Source organism: Onychomys torridus, chromosome 2 (assembly GCF_903995425.1).
Source record: "Onychomys torridus chromosome 2, mOncTor1.1, whole genome shotgun sequence".
NCBI lineage: Eukaryota > Metazoa > Chordata > Mammalia > Rodentia > Cricetidae > Onychomys > Onychomys torridus.
This window is the reverse complement of record NC_050444.1, coordinates 101,061,691-101,082,090: the sequence shown is the minus strand read 5'-3', so window position 1 is coordinate 101,082,090 and position 20,400 is coordinate 101,061,691. Positions and strand designations below refer to the sequence as shown.

Below are 20,400 nucleotides of genomic sequence, written 5' to 3'. Positions count from 1 at the left end.
AGGTCCTCTGCATATATGTTATGGTTGTGTAGCTTGGTCTTCTTGTGGTACTCCTAACAGTGGGAATGGGGGCTCTTTTGCCTGCTTTTGGGACCCTTTTCCTCCTAGTGGGTTGCCTTATCCAGCCTTAATATGAGGGTATGTGCTTAATCTTATTGTAACTTGATACACCATGTTTGCTGATATCCCTGGGAGGCCTGCTCTTTTCTGAAGGGAAACAAGGAGCAGATTAGGGGAGAAGGAATGTGGTGGAGAGGGTCTGGGAGGAGAGGAGGGAGGGGAAACTGGGTCAGGATGTAATATATGAGAGAAGAATTTAAAAAACAAAAATACCTGCCACCCCCTGGGGGCAGCACACCACTAACGGATAGGAGTGACCAATAGAAAACCGGACAAACAAGCTGGAGAAACAAGTTCAAGTTAAAAGCACTTTGTGCTCTTGAGCACACCCGAGTTCAGTTCACGGAATCCACATGGTGGCTCACCATCATCCGTAACTCCAGTTACAGATATTTTCTTTATTCTGTCAAGCAATTATCCCTGTGACATGCAAGAATACATTATGTGATTGCGGGAGAGGCATTTCAGGGTTAGGGAGAAACCTGGTGCCAGGGAAACCACCAGAAATCCACAAGGATGACCCCATCTAATACTCCTAGCAATAGTGGAGAGGGTGCCTGAACTAGACCTCTACTGTAATCAGATTGGTGACTACCCTGTCATCAGAGATACTCTCTCCAGTAACTGATGGAGGCAGATGCAGAGCTCCAAGCACTGGGCCAAACTCCAGGAGGCCTCCTGAAGAAAGGAGGAGGAACTGTACTAGCCAGGGGCGTCAAGGTCATGACAGAGGAACCCATAGAGACAGCTGACCTGAGCTCCTGGAAGCACATGGGAGCACATGGACTCTGGACCAACAGCTAGGTAGCCTGCATGGAACCAACCTAGGCCCTCTGCATATGTGTGACAGTTGTGCATATTGGTCTGTTTGTAAGGTTCCTAGCAGTGAGATCAGGACATATCCCTGGCACATAGCTGGCTTTCGGGAACCTGTACCCCATGCTGGATTACCTCATTCAGCCTTGATGCAGGAGGAGGAACTTGGTCCTACCTCTACTTGATGTGCCATGCTTTGTTCAAGCCCATGGGAGGCCTGCCCCTTTCTGAATGAAGCCAGAGGAGGAGTGGATGGGAAGGGGGGTTGGTGGGAGTTGTGGGTGGGAGTGGGGAAATGGGAGGGGAAACTGTGGTACATATGTAAAATAATGAAAAAAAGTTAATTAAAAGAACTTTAAAATTAATATATTATGTTTATCAAGTTTCCTTTTAAATAATTGTAAAGTATTATTTTCAAATATAAAATATGAAGGTCTCTTGAAATAATAAATCAGAATTATAATTTTCAGCATAAAAATCCTTAAAGATATAGAGAGCTAAAAGAGAATCAAGCTTGTCAAGCAACACAGCCAAAGTGTTTTAACTTCTGTATAGGGCAACTTCATCATGTACACCATCCTATTCTCTGAAATTTTTTTTTCACTTATGCAGCTATAATACTCATCTGTGTTGTGACTGCCAACTAAAATAATGAAAACTCTTTGTATTGTATTGATATGAGTATACATGCTCAATGGCATTAGTTTGCTTTTCTTAAAAAAAAAAAACGAAAATAACAAACTACATAAAAATATATGAGTAAGGAGGAGGGCATGAGGGACTGGGCTCCCAACTGGACAGCCCTGCCCTCTAGACCCTAGTCTCCAAGGGCACATCCTTTGCTTCACTACCACCCACCTAGCAGCAGCCTCCCCACACCCCCAAACATTCCCCAATGAATCAGTGATCACCAATCACGGGAGCCACAGAGGCCCCAACTGCACCTGGAGGAAGAAGGACCCCCCCCCCAAGGCACAGGCCCCACCTGCACCTGGAGAAAGAAGTACCCCCTAAGCCACAAGTCCACCTGCACCTGGAGGAAGAGATGGGTAGACAGTGTAAGAATACATTCAACAACATAAAGATCAATATGGCACCGCCAGAAACTAGTAGTTCTACAACAGCAAGACCCGAACTCTCCAATGTAAAAGAAGCAGAAGAAAATGACCTTAAAAATAACTTTATGAAGATGATAAAGGCCCTTAAAGAGGAAAAGAAAAATTCCCTTAAAGAAGTGGAGAAAAAGACAAACAAAAAATTGGAAGAAATCAATAAATCCCTTAAAGAAAGCCAAGGGGGGGGGGAAATCAAACAGGTGAAGGAAACAGTTCCAGACTTGAAAATTGAAATACAGGCAATAAAGAAAACACAAACCAAAGGAATTCTGAAAAAAGAAAATCTAAGTAAACAAACAGGAACTACAGTGGCAAGAATAACCAACAGAATACAAGAGATGGAAGAAAGAACCTCGGGCGTTGAGGATAGGAAACAGGAAATAGATTCATCCATCAAAGAAATGTTAAATCCAGCACATTTTAAACACAAAACATCCAGGAAATCTAGAACACCATGAAAAGACCAAACCTAAGAATAATAGGGATAGAAAAAGGAGAATTCCAGCTCCAAGGCATAGAAAATATATTCAACAAAATCATAGAAGAAAACTTTCCAAACCTAAAGGACATGCCAATGAAAGTACAAGAAGCTTACAGAACACCAATAGACTGGGCCAAAAAAAAAGGTCCCTTCAAAAATACATTCATGCAATATTTTGTCTCATAAATGTGCTACAATATATTTAATCATTTTCCTGTTGGTGAACATTCAAGTTGTAGCTTTTTTTTACTATCAAAACATAAGAGTACACTTTTTGAGTATCCAATATCAAATGGTCAGCCCTAAAAAGATACATACAAACATACATACAAGTAACACTATATGGACTGAGCAGATTATACTTATGTTTTTATTTGTTCTAAAAAAAAATGTTTTAAGTAATCCTAATAACTTTTCCTAACTGGCAAACCCATAAATCCAGCTGCAAAATAATAAGCCTTAACTTATCTCCCTCATGTCTACATTATGAAAAATCTCTAAGTTTTAACTTCCAAATACAAACCAAAACCTCAGCATCCTTACTCCTACTATTCTGGTCTAAGCAATATTCCATCAGGATTCTACTGGAAGCCAATTTCCTTCTGTTTCTGCTCTTGCATACTTCCTTTCGATATTCTAATGTGTACTGGAATAAGGCTTTGACAGTGCAAACTGAAAACAATACTTCCTCTACCTAAAACAGCAGAATACAAAATATAGCATACTTCTAGGTAGTTTTGTGAAATTTTTAATAATGGTTATACACAAAACATTAATGGGATTGCATAAAAGTTTTGTTTCTTAAGTTTATAATAAGCACGCTTGGTTACAAAAGACAATTTTAGATGCCTATAAAATAATTATGCAAAATAAATTGAAATACAAAATATCAAATACATTAAATAACTTTTAAAATGTAATCTAATCAAAGTTCTCAATTAAGAAGTGATAGTTTAGCCTAGTGGCACCTGCCTTTAATCCCAGGAATCTGGAGGCAGAGGTAAGCAGATCTCTGAGTTCAAGGCCAGTCTGGTCTACAGAGTGAGTTCCATGATAGTCAGGAATACATAGAGAAACCCTTTCTTGAAAAACAAAAATAAAGAAAAAAAGAAAGAAGTTTTAACTTCAAATAACAACTGACTGAGAACAAGCTTAAGCATAAAAAGACTTTATTTACCTATGAAAATGTGCACTTTGGAAACAACACATGTCCGAAGCTTAAACTAAAAGGTAGGTATTATAGTTTAGTGTGTGCTTCTCCATTGCTCAGGCCAAGAAAAATGAGAATGACGGTTTATTAATCTTTTAGCTTCTAAATTGAATTTTCTGCTAAGCTATTATTTATAACGGGATATGAACACTGTTGCTTTTTTATTCTTTTCCTTGACCTTCATATATAATTGACTACCCTGGAGGTCTCAATAGTGTAACCCATTAGGAAGATAAAAACATATTGGATTAAAGTAAAAATGGTAAAACTTTCAAATTAAGTAATGGTGTTACTAATCCTACTCTAAGAAAATGAATTATATGACATGTTATTTTTATTATACTGGGGTGTGTCCATTCAAAAATGCTGAAATTGCTTCATTTCTTTTCTTGTCTAGCATATATTCATAGTACACAGTACTGGGTTACATAGGATATTTTCACAGAAGTATATAAATCACTACTCTCTTACCTTCTTTTTTCTCCTCCCTACTATTTCCCCTTTGTTTCTACATGCAGTTTCATTTCTAATTTCGTGTGTGTGTGTGTGTGTGTGTGTGTGTGTGTGTGTGTGTGTGTGTGTGTGTGTGTGTGTGTGTGTCTTATGTATGTATGAAATCTAGGAACCACAAGTAGGAAAAATATGTGATATTTGTTTTGTGAGACTGACTTAATTCACTTAATGATTATCTTGAGGTGCATCCATTGCCCTGCAAACAACATAACTTTGTTCTTTATAGCTGATATAAACTTCAATGTAGATACGTACCATGTTTTCTTAATTGTTTGAGAATTTAATATATGATACACTATATTAACATCATTTCTACCTTTCCCTCTCCTTTCTCCAACTCTTTCCCATATCCCACCCACCACCTACTCTGAATTTGTCTTCTTCTTCTATAGTTATTATTGTTACATGTATATATACAAATGTGTGTACATAACACATACTGAGTCCAGCTAGTGTTGCCCATACGTCATGTGTTGGTTTTTCACCTCATTAGGTAGGATAGTCCTAAGATATTATTTGAGGCTATTGTGAAAGGCACTGTTTTCCTGATTTCTTTCTCAGTCCATTTGTCATTTGTATATGGGAAGGCTACTGATCTGAGTTAATTTTGTATCGTGCTACTTGGCTGAAAATATTTATCAGCTTTGGAAGTATCCTGGTGGAACTTGTAGTGTCATTTGTGTATACGATCATATCATCTGCAAATAAAGGTACTTTGACTTCTTCCTTTCCTGTGTGCATCCCCTTCAATTGTCTTGTTGCTTCTTCTAAGATTGTAAGTACTATACGGAACAGATAAGGAGAGAATGGACAACCTTGCCTCAGGCCTAACTTTTGAAGACATTTTTTGAGTTTCTCAAGTTTCTGTTTAAGTTGATGCTGGCTGTGAGCTGTAAATTTTTATTATTTGAGGTATGTCACTTATATCCCTAGTATCCACAGAACTTGTATCATGAAGGGATGTTAGATTTTTTTCAAACGTCTTTTCTGAACCTAATGAGATGATCATGCGGTTTGTTTATATGGTGGAATACATTTATCAATTTACGTATCCTGAACCATCCCTACATCTCTGGGAGAAGGGCTACTTGATCAGGGTGGACTTTCTTTTTTATGTGTTCTTGGATTCAGTTTGCAAGTATTTTATTGAGAATTCTTTCATCTACATTCACAAGGGAAATTAGTCTGTAATTCTCTTTCTTTGTTGGGTTTTTATGTGAGTTAGGTATCAGGGTAACCATGATCTCATAAAATAAACTGGGCAATGTTCCTTCTGTTTCTATTTTTTAGGATAATCTGAGGAGTGTTGGCATTGATTCTTTGAAGGTCTGATAGAATCCTACACTGACTCTATCTGACCCTGAACTTTTTGGGTGGGAGGGGAGATTTTCAATTACAGCTCTATTTCAATAGAGTTATGGGTCTAAATTGGGTCTAAGTTTAAACTGTTTGTTCCATCTTGATTCAGACGTGGTAGGTCATATTTCTTCATTGTCCATTTCTTTTAGGGTTAGCAACTTGATAGAGTACAGATTTTTAAAGTTTGTCCTTGTGATTCTTTGGATTTCACCAATATCTGTTTTAAAGTTTCCCTTTTCACCCCCAGTTTTATTGTGTCTTTTGGTTTACTTGCTAAAGATTTGCCAATCTTGCTGATTTTCTCAAAGAGCCAGCTCTGTTTCATTGATTCTTTGTACTATTTTTTATTGTTTGTTTTGTTTCTATTTAATTGAATGCCAAATAGAACTAGAAAAGAAACCCCATGACACATAATAATCATAACACTAAATGTACAAAATAAAGAAAGGCTGTTCCTTGATAGGCAACTCTTTGGTTAGATTAGGGAAATTTTCTTGTATGATCTGTTGAAAATATTTTCTATGTCTTAGATCTATGTTTTCTACTCCTTTTTTCTATTCCTATTACTTGTATATTTGGTCTTTTCATAGTGTCCCAGATCTAATGGATGTGCCTGGATTTTTTTTTTTTTTTTTAGATTTAACCTTTTCTTTGTATCTTGTCTTCAAAATCCACTCTTCTATGTCCTGTCCTCTGTTGGTGAGGCTTATCTCTGAGGTTTGTTGGACTTCCTCAACTTTTCATTTAGTTTTATTTCACTTTCAATTCCTTTAGTGATTCCCTTTCTTTGTTAAATTCTATTCTCATGTTGTAAATTGTTTTCATTATTTATTTCAACTGCATATGTTTTCATTATCATTTATCCATGTCCTCTTTAAGGTCCTTGAACATATTCATAATTGCTATTTTGAAGTCCTTGTATTGTACTTCAGCTAAATTGTTTTTCTAGGCTTATTATTATACAGTTGCTGGTTTCTGGAAGCATATTGAATTGATTGCCCACATTTGTATTTTTGCACTAAGATCTAGGCATCTGGAGTTACAATATTTGAGGTGTTTCTTGATACAAATATGTGTTCTCACCTTTAATGGGTGGGTGTTCCATTCTTTGGTTGCTGTTTCCCCAGTATGGGTCCTACCCAAGTGTGGCAGCTATGGGTCCTGAAATCCTAGTCAAGTATGGATAGTAGAAAGCTCAGTAGAAATCTGAAGGTTCTGAAGGTCCTAGGGGAGTCATAAAAGACCACAGACAGGCTATAAGGAAAAGCTGAAAGGAGTATCAGGGAAGACCTTTGGTCCACACCAAGAGGCTGAATTTCAAAGGGATAGAAGTGGACTGAGATGGGGTACTCAGCAGCCAAGCTGCAGCAGGTCTAAGATAAGTCTAAAGAGACTAGAAAGGAAGAGAGGAAGGATAAAGGTAGTGTACCTGAATGTCAGCTTAGTGCGATGGCTGTGGGTCCCTGGTAAAGAGAGGTTCTGTCAGTTGATAGGGAGTCCCAAAGGATGGTGACAGGCTAGAAAGGCTAAAAGGGATACTGAAAAGAACTAGGGGTACCCTGAGTCCACACCAAGAGGCCAAGTCCTAAAGGGATGTATGGTTGCTGGGAAGAGAAGCACCTGGGGTCTCTTATGTATAGAATCACTTACTATGAATAAATCTCTATTGTTAACCTTGCCCCAAACCATTCTATCTCACCATTTCAGGATTTTTCATTAACAAAATTATAAAACCATGATAGAGAATATAAGGTTTCATAATATAATTTCAGCTGCCATTACTAAATTCTCAACAGTCATTAGTATTCTTATAACTAAATTCAGTATATATTCTCCACAAAGATAAGTACTGTACTTTCCCAACATTGAAGATTCCAACAATACATGTATTGATAAATTAGATGGTCAGCTCTTATTTTTGAAGAAGATAAATTGGAAGACTCTTTTTAGGTGATCCTATGAATACAAAGTATTTTATATCTTCCATAAATAATAAGCATTTACTATGTTACAGATACAATTGAAAATTGTAAGAATTTAATAAATACCTAAATTTTCAGGAAGAAATAAATCTATACAAATACAGCTATTCTAAACCTAAATTATCCAGTCTTAGGGAGAAGGGTGGTGGGAACAGGGCTTCACTGTGTAACTCAGGCTATCTTTAAAACCTTATTCAGGCGGTGGTGGTGCCCCAGCACTTGGGAGACAGAGGCAGAAGGATCTCTGTGAGTTCAAAGCCAGCCTGGTCTACAGAGCAAGATCCAGGAAAGGCGCAAAGCTACACAGAGAAACCCTGTCTCAAAAAACAAACAAACAAAAACAAAAAACCAAAAAACTCAGAATGATGCTTTGGGGACTAGAGAGATGGCTCAGAGGTTAAGAGCACCAGCTACTATTCCAGAGGTCCTGAGTTCAATTCCCAGCAACCACATGGTGGCTCACAACCATCTAGGATGAGATTTGATGCCCTCTTCTGGCATGGAGGCATACATGTTGGAACACTGTATACATAATAAATAAATAAATAAATCCTTTTATAAAAAAAAAAAAACTTATTCTTCTGCTTCCTGAATGCTAAGATGATAGGCATGTGCCACTATATTCAGATTATCCAGTCATTCTTAACCTCAAACTTATTAGAGAGAAAAATGGAAACCTGCATTTCATATAAACAGTGCCATTTCAGGAAAATGCTATGATGATGCTCAGTCTTCTGCACTGTTCCCACTTCTGCTAAAATTATTGCCATTTCATGAGTTGCCCTTTATAGCCTCATTTACTCTTATTTCCCAATCCTATCAGCATATTATTTATAGTCCATTTATTTTTAACATATTATACAACATCATATATATATATATATATATATATATATACTAAACCAAAGAAGTATACTATAAAATTATAACAAAGTAACACAGGAAAATCAACTCATTTGGGGACAGGGAAATGGATATCCAGATGAACCAAGTCCAAGAATGGCACCAGGCACAGAAACCAAAAGTATTGGCAGAAGTCAATGGTCTTTATTTTCCTAGGTTTTTCAATACCTGATAATTAATTAACGTAAGAAGATTATTGTTACATTTTAAACATTTAAAGACTTGACTTCAGCACATTTTATATTTGTACCACCTAAGGTATAAATTTTCTTAGTTGATGTGCAATCATATGAACTGTAATGCTGAACTCCCCCAAAGCCTTCCATGTGTCCTCTACCCTACAGTAACATCCTTGCTGAATGATTTGTAAGATCTTCTATAAGAATACTGGTTCTACAAAAACTAGACCATTTTCAAGATAATTTCTCAGCTAAACTGAATCATAACAGGAGTATACACTAAGATTCTATATTCATGTGTGAGCTTGAGGTTTCTGTTTTTAGTAACATTTTCCTATCTACTCTCCAGAACAGCTCCCATGTTGCCATGTGTCTAGTAGACGTATTCTCTAGTATCCATTTCACAGTAGCCCTGCCTGACTCCCAGCTTCAAGCAAGCAGATGCTCTCGAGGTTATGAGCTACAAGGCCCAAATTTTCCTGTTCTGATTATCAACTCTAGCCTCCAACTGGTCTACAATGAGCTACTTAGACTTCCATTCCTTCATCTTTATTTCTAGTACTGAAATATCTGCTCTCTGTAAGCTTGGTTGTTTACCACAAAGTTCACATGTTATATAGTATATAGCTTCCAGTTATCATGATTTAAGTATGTTAGAAAATTGATTTCCAATGTACCCATGTTGAAACACTGAAACTCTTCAAAGGTATGGGGTCATGAAGACACAACCCTCACGGATGGATTAATGTCATTATTGAGGGAACAGGTTAGTTGTTACAGAAGTGGGCTCCTTATAAAAGGATAAGTTTAGCTACCTTCCCTTTCTCAGGCACCCACATTGTCTTGCACTCAGCTGTCTGCAGCAGGATGATGCAGAAAGGCCTTCAGTAGATGCCAGGACCTTGATGGTATTCTTGCACCCTCCAGAACAGGGAGAAATAAATTTCTGTTTGTATGAATTACCAAGTCTGTGGTTCTGTTACAGCAGCCAAAGAAAAAGACTGAGATACCACTCCATGTGTGACTGTGCCATGTACAGGCGTCATTACTTTTTCATTTGTTTTATGTTTACTTGTTTGCAATTTGTCATATATATCAAAAAATCCTTAGCTTGTTAACAAAGTTTGCCAATACCTGATATAATCTAACATAGCCTAATATAGTAGGAAAGAAAACAATATAATTATCTCAATGGGTATTTAGAATGCATTTTTCAATATCCAATATCAATTTATTTTTCTTAAATAAGTGTAATCTAGGACTAAAACTCCCTTAACTTGATAAAGATTATAAACTAAAAATGAAAGGCAAATTTCCTTCTTCTTTTACATTTATTTATTGTGTGTGTGCATACATATATGTGTGAAGGTACACACATGCCACATCATGAATGTGCAGGATATAGGACAACTTGTTGGAGTCATTCTTTCCTTCTGCCATGTGACAGACAGACAGACAGACACACACACACACACACACACACACACACACACACACACACATACACACACACACACAATCAATAAATAAGTAAATGTAAAGAAATCACTAAGTGTGGCTGTTTCAGATAAAAAATCATGGGTAACATTTTTACTCTTCTCTATTTTCTGTATCTTCTATTCATGAATGTGTTTTATTTTATAAACACGAACCTATAAATCTTATTGTTTTAAAGTCTTATGAAAGCCACAGAAGAATATTTATCAAGTATATAATTGCTTTCGAATAGTGTCTTCATTTAGTCTCATGAAAACCCTGAGCCGTGGGTTTCATTAGCCCTATCTCTGCACAGGAAGTAAGGCTGAGAAGGTTAAGTCGTTTGCTCAAGCGACAGAACTGGGATTTGAATAGAGAAGCCTTGTGCCAAGGCCAGCTTTTTTTTCCACTGAACCATGCTACCTCCCACAAGAGAACATTTTTACATTACCACCTGCTAGTTCTAATTAAGAGAGAGTAATTAAACAATTTTCCTCTCCTGACAACAATATTTAAGCTACTCATATTTTAAAGAAACTAACACAAGCAACTCTATCATCTGGAAGATATGGTATCTAAACACAAGTACCAGCATTTGCAGAAATACTCCCATATGACTCTGCTAACTATATTACCTATTTATAGGACATGAAGCACAAACATATTTAGTAATCAGTATATTTGTAAAAATGCTGCTCTTGATTAATAATCAAAGAAATACAAATTAAAATAACAAACATGTATTACATTAGCAAAAATTCTGTAAATAGAAACTGCCAGGTTGGGCAAACATACAGTTCTCAAACATCTAGGAGCTAATAAATTCCTTAAGAATTTGCTGTGAGCCAGGCAGTGGTGGCACACGCCTATAATCCCAGCACTCAGGAGGCAGAGCCAGGCAGATCTCTGTGAGTTCGAGGCCAGCCTGGTCTACAAAGCGAGATCCAGGACAGGCACCAAAACTACACAGAGAAACCCTGTCTCAAAAAAAAAATCAAACAAAAAACAAAGAACTTGCTGTGAGCCAACTGATATGCGCACTTTAAAATGTCTATGGGAAGCTGGGTGTGGTGGCATTGCCTGTGATCTCAGCACTTGGAAGGCTGTCACACTAACACACGGGGATTATGACTCCAAGGTCAGTTTGGACTATATGGCAAGACTCTATCTCAAAAATAAAATAGTTTGTGGCTTTTGACCAAGTAATTCCTCATCAAGGATTTAATCCTAATTAAGAAATCACACATAAAAAAGAAATCACAGAGGATTAAATGAGATATTACCTGAAAATTACTTAGCATAATTGAATCTTAGAAAAGCTACCCTAGCTATTGTATGTAATGTTAAGAACAGATGCTACCAGAATTTACATGGACTCTGAAGGAGGGCCTTGGTGATGCAGCTGTCTTTGACTTGTTTCTGCTCCTATTTAAGTAACCCCTACCCATATTACTGAAAATAACCCTTAAAAAACTCACTGGCTTACCAAGTTGGACGGTAGGTAGTATACATACTTTGGTCTATCAAGGCTTCTATATCTGGGGTGAGTAGACCTCTGTGTTGCATCCTCCTAGGGAAAGTTTTGCCACATAACCCAACCTTTCCAACCCTAAATATATAAATGTTGACAATCAGGAAGGAGAAAAGGGAAATGTTACATATATCCAAAGGAATCCAATTCAGAAAGCCATCACTGGGGACTCTGCCAGGCGTTGGTGTGGACCAGTTTTGCTCCTTCCTGTGGACCCTCTCAGCCCTCCCTGAGAGCCCTTTCCCATTCCGCTGTGTCAGCTGTTAATAGCTAGAGACAACCTCTACTTGAGACCCCCAAGAGGCTACAGCAAGCTGAGACTCAGGTGGGTAATTTTCACTCTCCTTCTTGTCCACCGTTACATCTGCAGTCTCACCAGCAACCCTGCAGCAGCCTACTTCCAGGAACCGCTCCTCCCACCCTACCTCCATACCCCGGAGACTCCTCCAAACCTTGGTGTGGACACAGCTTCCCTCCTTCCTGTGGACGCTCTCAGCCCTCCCTTCTAGGCCATTCCTATTTCTCTGTGCCACCCCTGATGCCTAGAAACACTATCTACCTGGACCCCCAGTGGCCACAACAGGCTGGGACTCAGGTAGGTGAATCACACTCTCCTTCCTGTCCTCCATTACAGTATCTCCATTCTCTCTCAACCCTGTATCAACCCACTTACAGACCCCTTCTCCCACCTCAACTACATTCACTGGAGACTCCCAACTCTTACTCTTGGTACAGACCTAGAATCCCCTGAGGACTCCAGCTCTTGGTGTAGACAGGATCCCCAAAGTGCTTTCCTGAAGGCCCTCTCAGCCTTTTTTCCTAGCCCATCTCTATCCCTCTCTGCCATTCACCAACCTGAAGAAGCATTCTCTACCAGGCAACTCACAACTACCACATTTTCCTAAGATCCGTGGAGGGCAACAGAAACTAAGGAACATAATACCCACTCACCAAAGACAAGACCAGACATCAACTCCTAGAATCACCTTAGTCATCCTAACTCCAGATGACTAGACAGACAGCAGCTCAAAATACACAAAAATTAACAGCCAAGACAATATGCCTCCACCAGAAACCAGTAACCCTACTAATATAGTAGTAGGTCCTGAGAAGTGTAATAACAGCTGAAGCACGAAATGAGGACTTCAAAACAACCTTGAGGATTGCTGTGGAACAATCTTTGTACACTATAAATATGTATTGCTCTCATTGTTAACAAAGATGACTGTCCTATAGCTGGGCAGGAAGAGATTGGGAGGGAGAGTGAGACCAGGAAAGAAAAGGGGCAGAATCTCGGGAGTCGCCAGTCAGAAGAGAGGTAACAGGAAGTGTATAAAATCAGGTAACAAGCCATTAGCCATGTGGTAGAACTTAGATGAGAAATATGGGTTAATTTAGGTTGTAAGCGCTAGTTAGTAACAAGCCTAAGCTATCAGCCAAGCATTTATAATTAAGTTCCTGTATCAGTTATTTGGGAACTGGTTGGTGGGAAAGAAAAAGACCTTGAAGAAGATAGAATAAATCCCTTAATGAAGTGTGTGAAAACACAAACAGTAGAATAAAATAGTAAAACCAATTAATGACATGAAAGAAGAATGTAACAAAGAAATAAGAGTCACTAAAGAAACCCAAACAAAAATAAAACTGGGAATGAAAAACTTAGAAAGTCAAACAAATACTTCAGAGGTAAGCCTCACCAACAGATTACAAAACATGGGAGAATCTCAGGATTGAAGACAAGGTAGAAGAAATGAATACCTTAGTCAAAGAAAATGTTAAATATAAAATAATCCAGGTACAAAATATCCATGAAATCTGGGACATTATGAAAAGACCAAATCTAAGAAAACAGAAATAGATGAAAGAATCCCAAATCAAAGGAAATAGTCATCCTGAGTGAGGTAACCTAGACCCAAAAAGACAAATATGTTATGTATTCTCTTATATGTGGATGTTAGCTCTTAAGCTTTTGATAGGCATGCTACAATCCATATGGACCACGGAGGTTAGGTATAGAGTAAAGGACTAGGGGGACCTCCCCGGGAAGGAGAAATAGAATCTGTAGTTATGGAGAGAGTGGGGAGACAGGAGAGGGAGAATTAAATGGGGAGAGGGAGAGAAGGGTAAGAGATGGAGCATGGGGAAGGCCATTTGAGGGGTCATATGAAAACCCACTACTGTAGAAACTTCTCAAATTATACACATCTATAAAAGAAACCTAAATGATGTCACCAAATAATGGTGGAATCAAAGCCCTAACTAGAGAGAGAGAGAGAGAGAGAGAGAGGTAGACAGATGGGAAGGATTAGGGAGGAGTTGGCAGAAGGAAAACAATGATTAGAATATATTATATGAAAAAGTTATTTTCAATAAAAGTATATTTTAAAAAATTATTACTGTTAAAATACCTACTTTGTAGGCTAGAGAGATGGCTGAGCAGTTAAGAGCACAGACTGCTCTTCCAGAGGACCCAGGTTCAATTCCCAACACCCACATGACAGCCAACAAAGGTCGATAACTCCAAGATCTGATACCCTCACACAGACATACATGTAGGCAGAACATCAATGCACATAAAATAAAAATAAATTACTTAAAAAATAAAATAAATAAAATAAAATCTGTGCTTTGTTTTCAACCTGTTGATAAAGCCCACTTTTACATTTTCTCGATGTATCTATGAAGGCTTGTAAGTGAGGACAGAATGACAGCTCACACCATCCTTACAAATCATTTACAGAGAAAGACTTCACACCTTTGGCTCTATGCCCTGTTCAGGAGCTATGCATGACATACACAAGCACACCAGGATCCACACAAGCAACAAATAACTCATTATACAAAAGATGCTCTACCTTAACAGCTTCTCCAAGAGTCTGGTTTTTGTCAGCTTCCTCGCTGGAGTGCAACTCAAGTCTGTAATTCAGCTCCTGTAGTTGCTGGGCCTGTTCATTCAACAGCATTTGTGCCTGCTGTTCCCGAAGTAATGCATTATTTAGTTCTTCACATGCACTTTCAAACTTCTCGTGGGTGATCAGTTTCTTTAAGAAGAAGAAAAAAAAATCTCGGTTGCGAGCCAATTGTATTGCCGTGCTATTTATTCATCAGAGCTGTATTTGGTAACATAAAGATCGCAGCAAGAGGCTGGAGAGATGGCTCTGTGCTTAACAGCACTGAGTGCTCTAGATCAGAGTTCAGTTCCAAGCACCCACAAGAGGGACGGCTCACAACCACTTAGGACTCCAGCTCCAGGGGACCTGATGCCCTCCTGTGGCCTCCACAGATACCTGGACACACATGTCATACACTCACACAGATACCTATACATAAAGAGAATATTGCAAAATAATATAATGGCAAACATTTCTAAGAAATTATTATAAAACAAAACATAAAATTTGTTTTACTCAAAATAAAAGTCAAAATAAACTATTACTTTTGTTTTTAAAGTAAAATAATCATACTTTCAAAATTATCTTTTTGGTTTGGTTTGGTTTGGTTTTTCAGGCCAGGATCTCCCTGTGTAGCCCTGGCTGTCCAAGAACTTGCTCTGTAGACCAGGCTGGCCTTGAACTCACAGAGATCTGCCTGCCTCTGCCTCCCTAGTGCTGGGATTAAAGGCGTGTGTTACCATGCCCGGCTTCCAAATAAAAAAATTTTTGTAAAGATTATGATTCTGAAAAAATATTCAAACAACCTTAAGGACTGAAATGATTGCCTGAGTCTGTGTTCACTGTGCCGTTACTCAGCTCTCTCTGGCCTCATGTCCTCTCTCTAGCAGTTCCTACCCAGGCTCACACTCTCATGCTGTCTTATTTCATTTTCCCACAGCCATCGTAGTACCAAAATTTGCCTTACTTATTTTCTTACCTACACACACATTGCGTGGAGACAGCAGCACTGAACTGAGGACTTATTTAGCTTTCTCACCCAACACAGAGAAGAATTCAAGATATTCCTACGAGAACACCCGCTAATGAAACTCTACACTGTGATATAAAAGATGACTTCCAATACTGTGACTGCTTAGAGGGCAGAACACTGCTCTGGAAAACAATAAGAAAGAGCTCTACACAGCCACCATGCCTTAAAGGCATGTGGGATCTAGGTCAAACCATGTGACTATCCCTTCTTCAAGGCATTTGAGTGAGTAAGACACAGTTACAAGAAACCTGACATTGTCGTCCTGAAGTGCAAAGAGAAAGATGATTCACAAAAGGTACATTCCATGAAGGACACATGGAGACTGGGAGACATACAGATCTCTTGATCATTCTAGCTCTACATGCAGTTACTTAAGAGTCAGAGCCCCACTGTGAAGGAGGATTTGAAGTAGACTCATGTAATTCACCACAAACATAATGCAACCTGATTTGAATTCTTTAAAAAAAATCTAGGAATGGTAGACTAAACTCTTACTTCACTGTATTATCTAGAAATCATAGACTATTTTGCCATTTTAATGAAGCTCTTTAATCAATTTTTAAATTTTTTAAAATTTAATCAATTTTCTGACAACACAAAAATAGTTTTTCCAGGGCCTAGAAATTATACAACTCACAGAAAGAGAATGCTTTGCTTGAATTAAATTTGAGAATAAATTTATAGCATGAGCATATCTAATACTAAATATTACTAAATAATCTAATACTAGTATTCAAATTATAATAGTGTATAAAGCATAATAATAAAAATTATTCAAAATATGAGAGCAGATTTTTCTCTCCTCCACAAACAGCAGGCTTCTCAATAGAAGGCATTTTTTAAGAGAGATGTTTTCTGAGGCAAAAGCAAGTCTACTTAACTACCACATTTCCTCATACACCTTTTAGGACTGTTAGGTTTGTTAATCACATGCCTGTATCAGTTGGACAAAAAGAAGTTTTAATTAAAATAAAAATACATGCTTTAAAACGGCAATCTGGGAAAAGCAAGACAGGTTGGCAGGTAAAAGTGGCGGTTGCCATGCAAGCCTGACCATGTGAGACTGCTTCCAAGGACCCGTGGCAGAAGAGAGAACCAACTTCTAAAAGCTTTCCTCTAACTTCCACACTCATGCTGGGGTACAAGCACACACACACACACACACACACACACACATCCATATACACCCACAGTGATCGATCATACATACATACATACATACATACATACATACATACATACATACATAAAATGAAAAAAAATTCGGGGTATATAATCCACTCTTAAGGGCAGACTCCATGGCCGGCAGTAAATGGCCAAAACAAAACAAACTCAATGGCATTTTGGGAGTTTTTTTGTTTTGTTTTTAACCTTACAGGTCCTTTGCATGTATATTATAGTTTCTGGTGTTGTGTTTTATAGGATTCCTGTGTGTGCAAACATGTGTCTCTCTGGGTCTATATGTGTTTCTTGTACTTTTTCTTTGGCTGGTATTTTTCTGCATGTTTGTTTGTTTTGTCCTATCCTGGTTTGTTGGTTTTTACTGTTAATTTTTAGATGGCCTGTTTTCTAATGAAAGAGAGAAAGAAGGGGGTAGAATTGGGTGGAAGGGGAGACAGGAAGGATCTAAGTGGAGCTGTGGGGAGGGAAACTAAACAGCATATATTGCATGAAAAAACCTATTTTCAATAAAAAATAAAATTAGAAAAAATAAATACCAGAAAATTTTTAAACAAAACAATCCTATTGAAGGGACTTTGAATTATTTCTATTGACCAAACACTTACAGTTAAGAAAAAGATACAGTTTACTAAGCCAGATCTACTTACAGAGTGCTTAAACTCATTTAATTGCATCTGCAGGTTCTGTGATTTGTCCAGCTCCTTCTTCATTTCATTCAGGGACCGTTTGTACTCTGTGACCTCCAGACGCAGTGAGCGGCGCTCTACCTCAGCTGAGTGCAGCCTTTGTGTAAATCCAAATATCTGCTTTTGTAATGATGCAGTACTTTTCTGTTGTTAAAGAGAGTACATTTCCAAGCATCAGCTACAGATTTACTAATAAATCAGCAGCAATGAGCATTTTACTAAATTAAATTTAACTCAAACATTACACAAAACAATAATACTAGCTAATTCTAAACCAAGTAAACTTATTTAAGGAGTTTTAATTACTTTATTAAAAGTTTATGTGAAACTAAATGATTCATATACAATTGATTTTAACTATAAATAAGTCTGATATACATTCTAACCCACAAATCCTAAAGTCACTACTAAATGAAATAGCACATACCATAATGGGCATATGGCTGCGCAAACCATATTTCAGGGCCAGTGTGTTCACTTTGTGAAGTCCACGGGCCAGCCTCTGAACCAGGGAATCTTTTTCTACATATGTTATGCTCCGGCTGCTACGCAGAGGTATGCTTTCCATTGCCAAACTAATTTTATCCATTAGTTTTGCAAAAGAACTCTTGGCTGCACCTATGAGTAAATGTCCACAAATTCTGGAATTTGGATCTTCAAAGGAAAAAAAAAGCACAAGATATGAGTTGCCTCGTGTTAATTTTATAATGTTACTGATCACAACAGAATTTTTCAGTTATATAGTCCTCATGCCTTTACAGTCCCATCCCCATCAAGCTTTCCTATAAAAAGCTGAACACAAGCTTGACTCACTATTGAACAGTACTTCTACAGAAAACCTCCTCAACTTACAATCTGACCTTCACATGGAACATCCCTCAGAAAGTCACCTTCCCTTTCCTTCTCTAAAACTGCACATAAATTTGGTTTCTAGTCATAATTATGACCACTTATCAAGTGGGGCCATAATACTTAAATTCTCAGAATAGAAAACACAATTTTCTTTGTTCAGAAGAGTTAAAATTCTACAACTATAATTACTTATTTCCCCCCATGGGATTTCATTAACCATCCTGTGTCTAATGGACTTGAGGGTCCTTGTATATGCTACACAACCTATACTACCAGATCATTAGGTCTGTAATTAATAACTCTGCTTAATGTTGATAAACAAAACTGTCACTACTCTTCCTACTAACTGATAGTCCAGATATGGTTAATAGGCCTCTTTATGCCTTCATGAAGGGTATGTAACTTCATTTTCCCTATTCTAACCAGGGCTTAATCTGTCCTTACTTATCTTATGATGCTATCCATGTGAAACGACCAGCACTGACAGAGTCTTCAAATCCAAACCATGTACAGTCTACATTTCAAGAGTCTCTACACTGGAGTTAATTTAAATTTTGCCTTTCTATCAGAAGGGCAATGTTACCAAATCAGATTGTATTGTGTTAATTGTGGGGTTATATACAGTTCAAAATGAAAGAGCAACAATGACCAAGGGCAATCAAGGTTTCCTACAGCATTAAGAAATGCCTCACCCAGCTGGGCGGTATTAGCACACGCCTTTAATGCCAGCACACGGGAGGCAGAGAGTTCAAGGCCAGCCTGGGCTACAAAGTGAGTTCCAGAAAAGGCGCAAAACTACACCAAGAAACCCTGTCTCAAAAAACCAAAAAAAAAAATAAAAAAGGACTGCCTCACCAATACTCTGCATTCTACCTTACAGATACTCTGTACTCTAAAACTTGAACTGCATTCTATTTCTTCTATTCCTCAATGTATAAATGGAAGGACAAATTTTATATGCCACATAACAGTCAAAATTTGAAAATCACACTGCTTCAGAGCCATACATAAATTATTGTGTATATTATTGTGCACGTAAATGTTATTCTATCAATTGTTAGTGCATTGACTTTTGATAATATAATATTATATACTTTCATTCTATATGATACTTATTATACATACTCTCAAAGAATGTCATGGACAAAGTCACAGAAAGTTTAATTAAAATACATAATTCTTTTGTTAATAATGAGTCATTTAGTAAGTACTGAATGACAAAAAATTTATTAGCACAATTAGATGGCATTCAACACATAAAGTAGAACAGTTAAGTAAATAACTAAAAAGAAAATATATTAAATAATTCACTGCACAATGAATGAACAGGAAAATTAATTTTCTCCTAATATTCAATATAATACATCATTTCATCATCAAATATACATATTCTCTGTGTCTGCAGTTGCACTGTATTTTCATTTCCAACTGCCCCATCTTCACTACGCCATGCCAGCACATATGGATATTTTCATATATTTGTTGGATTAATCACATTCCATTTTACTTCCATAGCAGCTGCAACAATACTGAACTCAACAATGCATCCAAAAATACCAAGAAAAACTAATATTAATTTTCATGTTAATCAAAAATTACTTTTTAAGCAAATATAAAATCTGATCTTAAATTTTTAAGTAATACAAAAGTAATGACACTTTCAATAAAAAGAGCTTTAAAATAAAAATCCAACTACATTTAAATTATAATACATAGTGGTTTGTTTGTTTGTTTTTACTGTATCACTGAAATGTATTTGGTAGACACCAACCCCAGGAAAGAGAAAATTAGATGACAATACAATTCCACAAGGCATTCTTCTGAATTTTTAAGAAGTTAGAAAAAGACACATTCCAAGTCCCTGAGTGCTGACCATCATGAATTACAGTCAGAACACTAAATAATTGATGCTCTAAGAAGCAACATTTTATCATACAGAATACAATTTTATAATAAAGAAGGAAAAGATACTGTAGCGCCAGAATTACATATTTATTTGCACGACAGAGAACAAAAGTCACTATAAATCCTCCTGTTTACTTATCTCAACTACTTCAAAATTTATACCTGT

General features: G+C 37.4%; 1 protein-coding gene across 3 annotated transcripts in view; it reads right to left on the bottom strand.

The window, feature by feature from the left end:
- Ccdc171 (coiled-coil domain containing 171) overlaps positions 1 to 20,400 on the bottom strand; it is a 330,958-nt gene that overhangs the window by 165,253 nt on the left and 145,305 nt on the right. For all 3 annotated transcript variants that reach the window (XM_036179739.1, XM_036179740.1, XM_036179741.1), the window contains 3 exons: positions 17,905 to 18,131; positions 17,439 to 17,621; positions 14,541 to 14,726 (listed from right to left, as the gene is read on the bottom strand). In XM_036179739.1, coding sequence (XP_036035632.1) covers positions 14,541 to 14,726; positions 17,439 to 17,621; positions 17,905 to 18,131 — 596 coding nt within the window. The remainder of the gene's footprint in view (positions 1 to 14,540; positions 14,727 to 17,438; positions 17,622 to 17,904; positions 18,132 to 20,400) is intronic.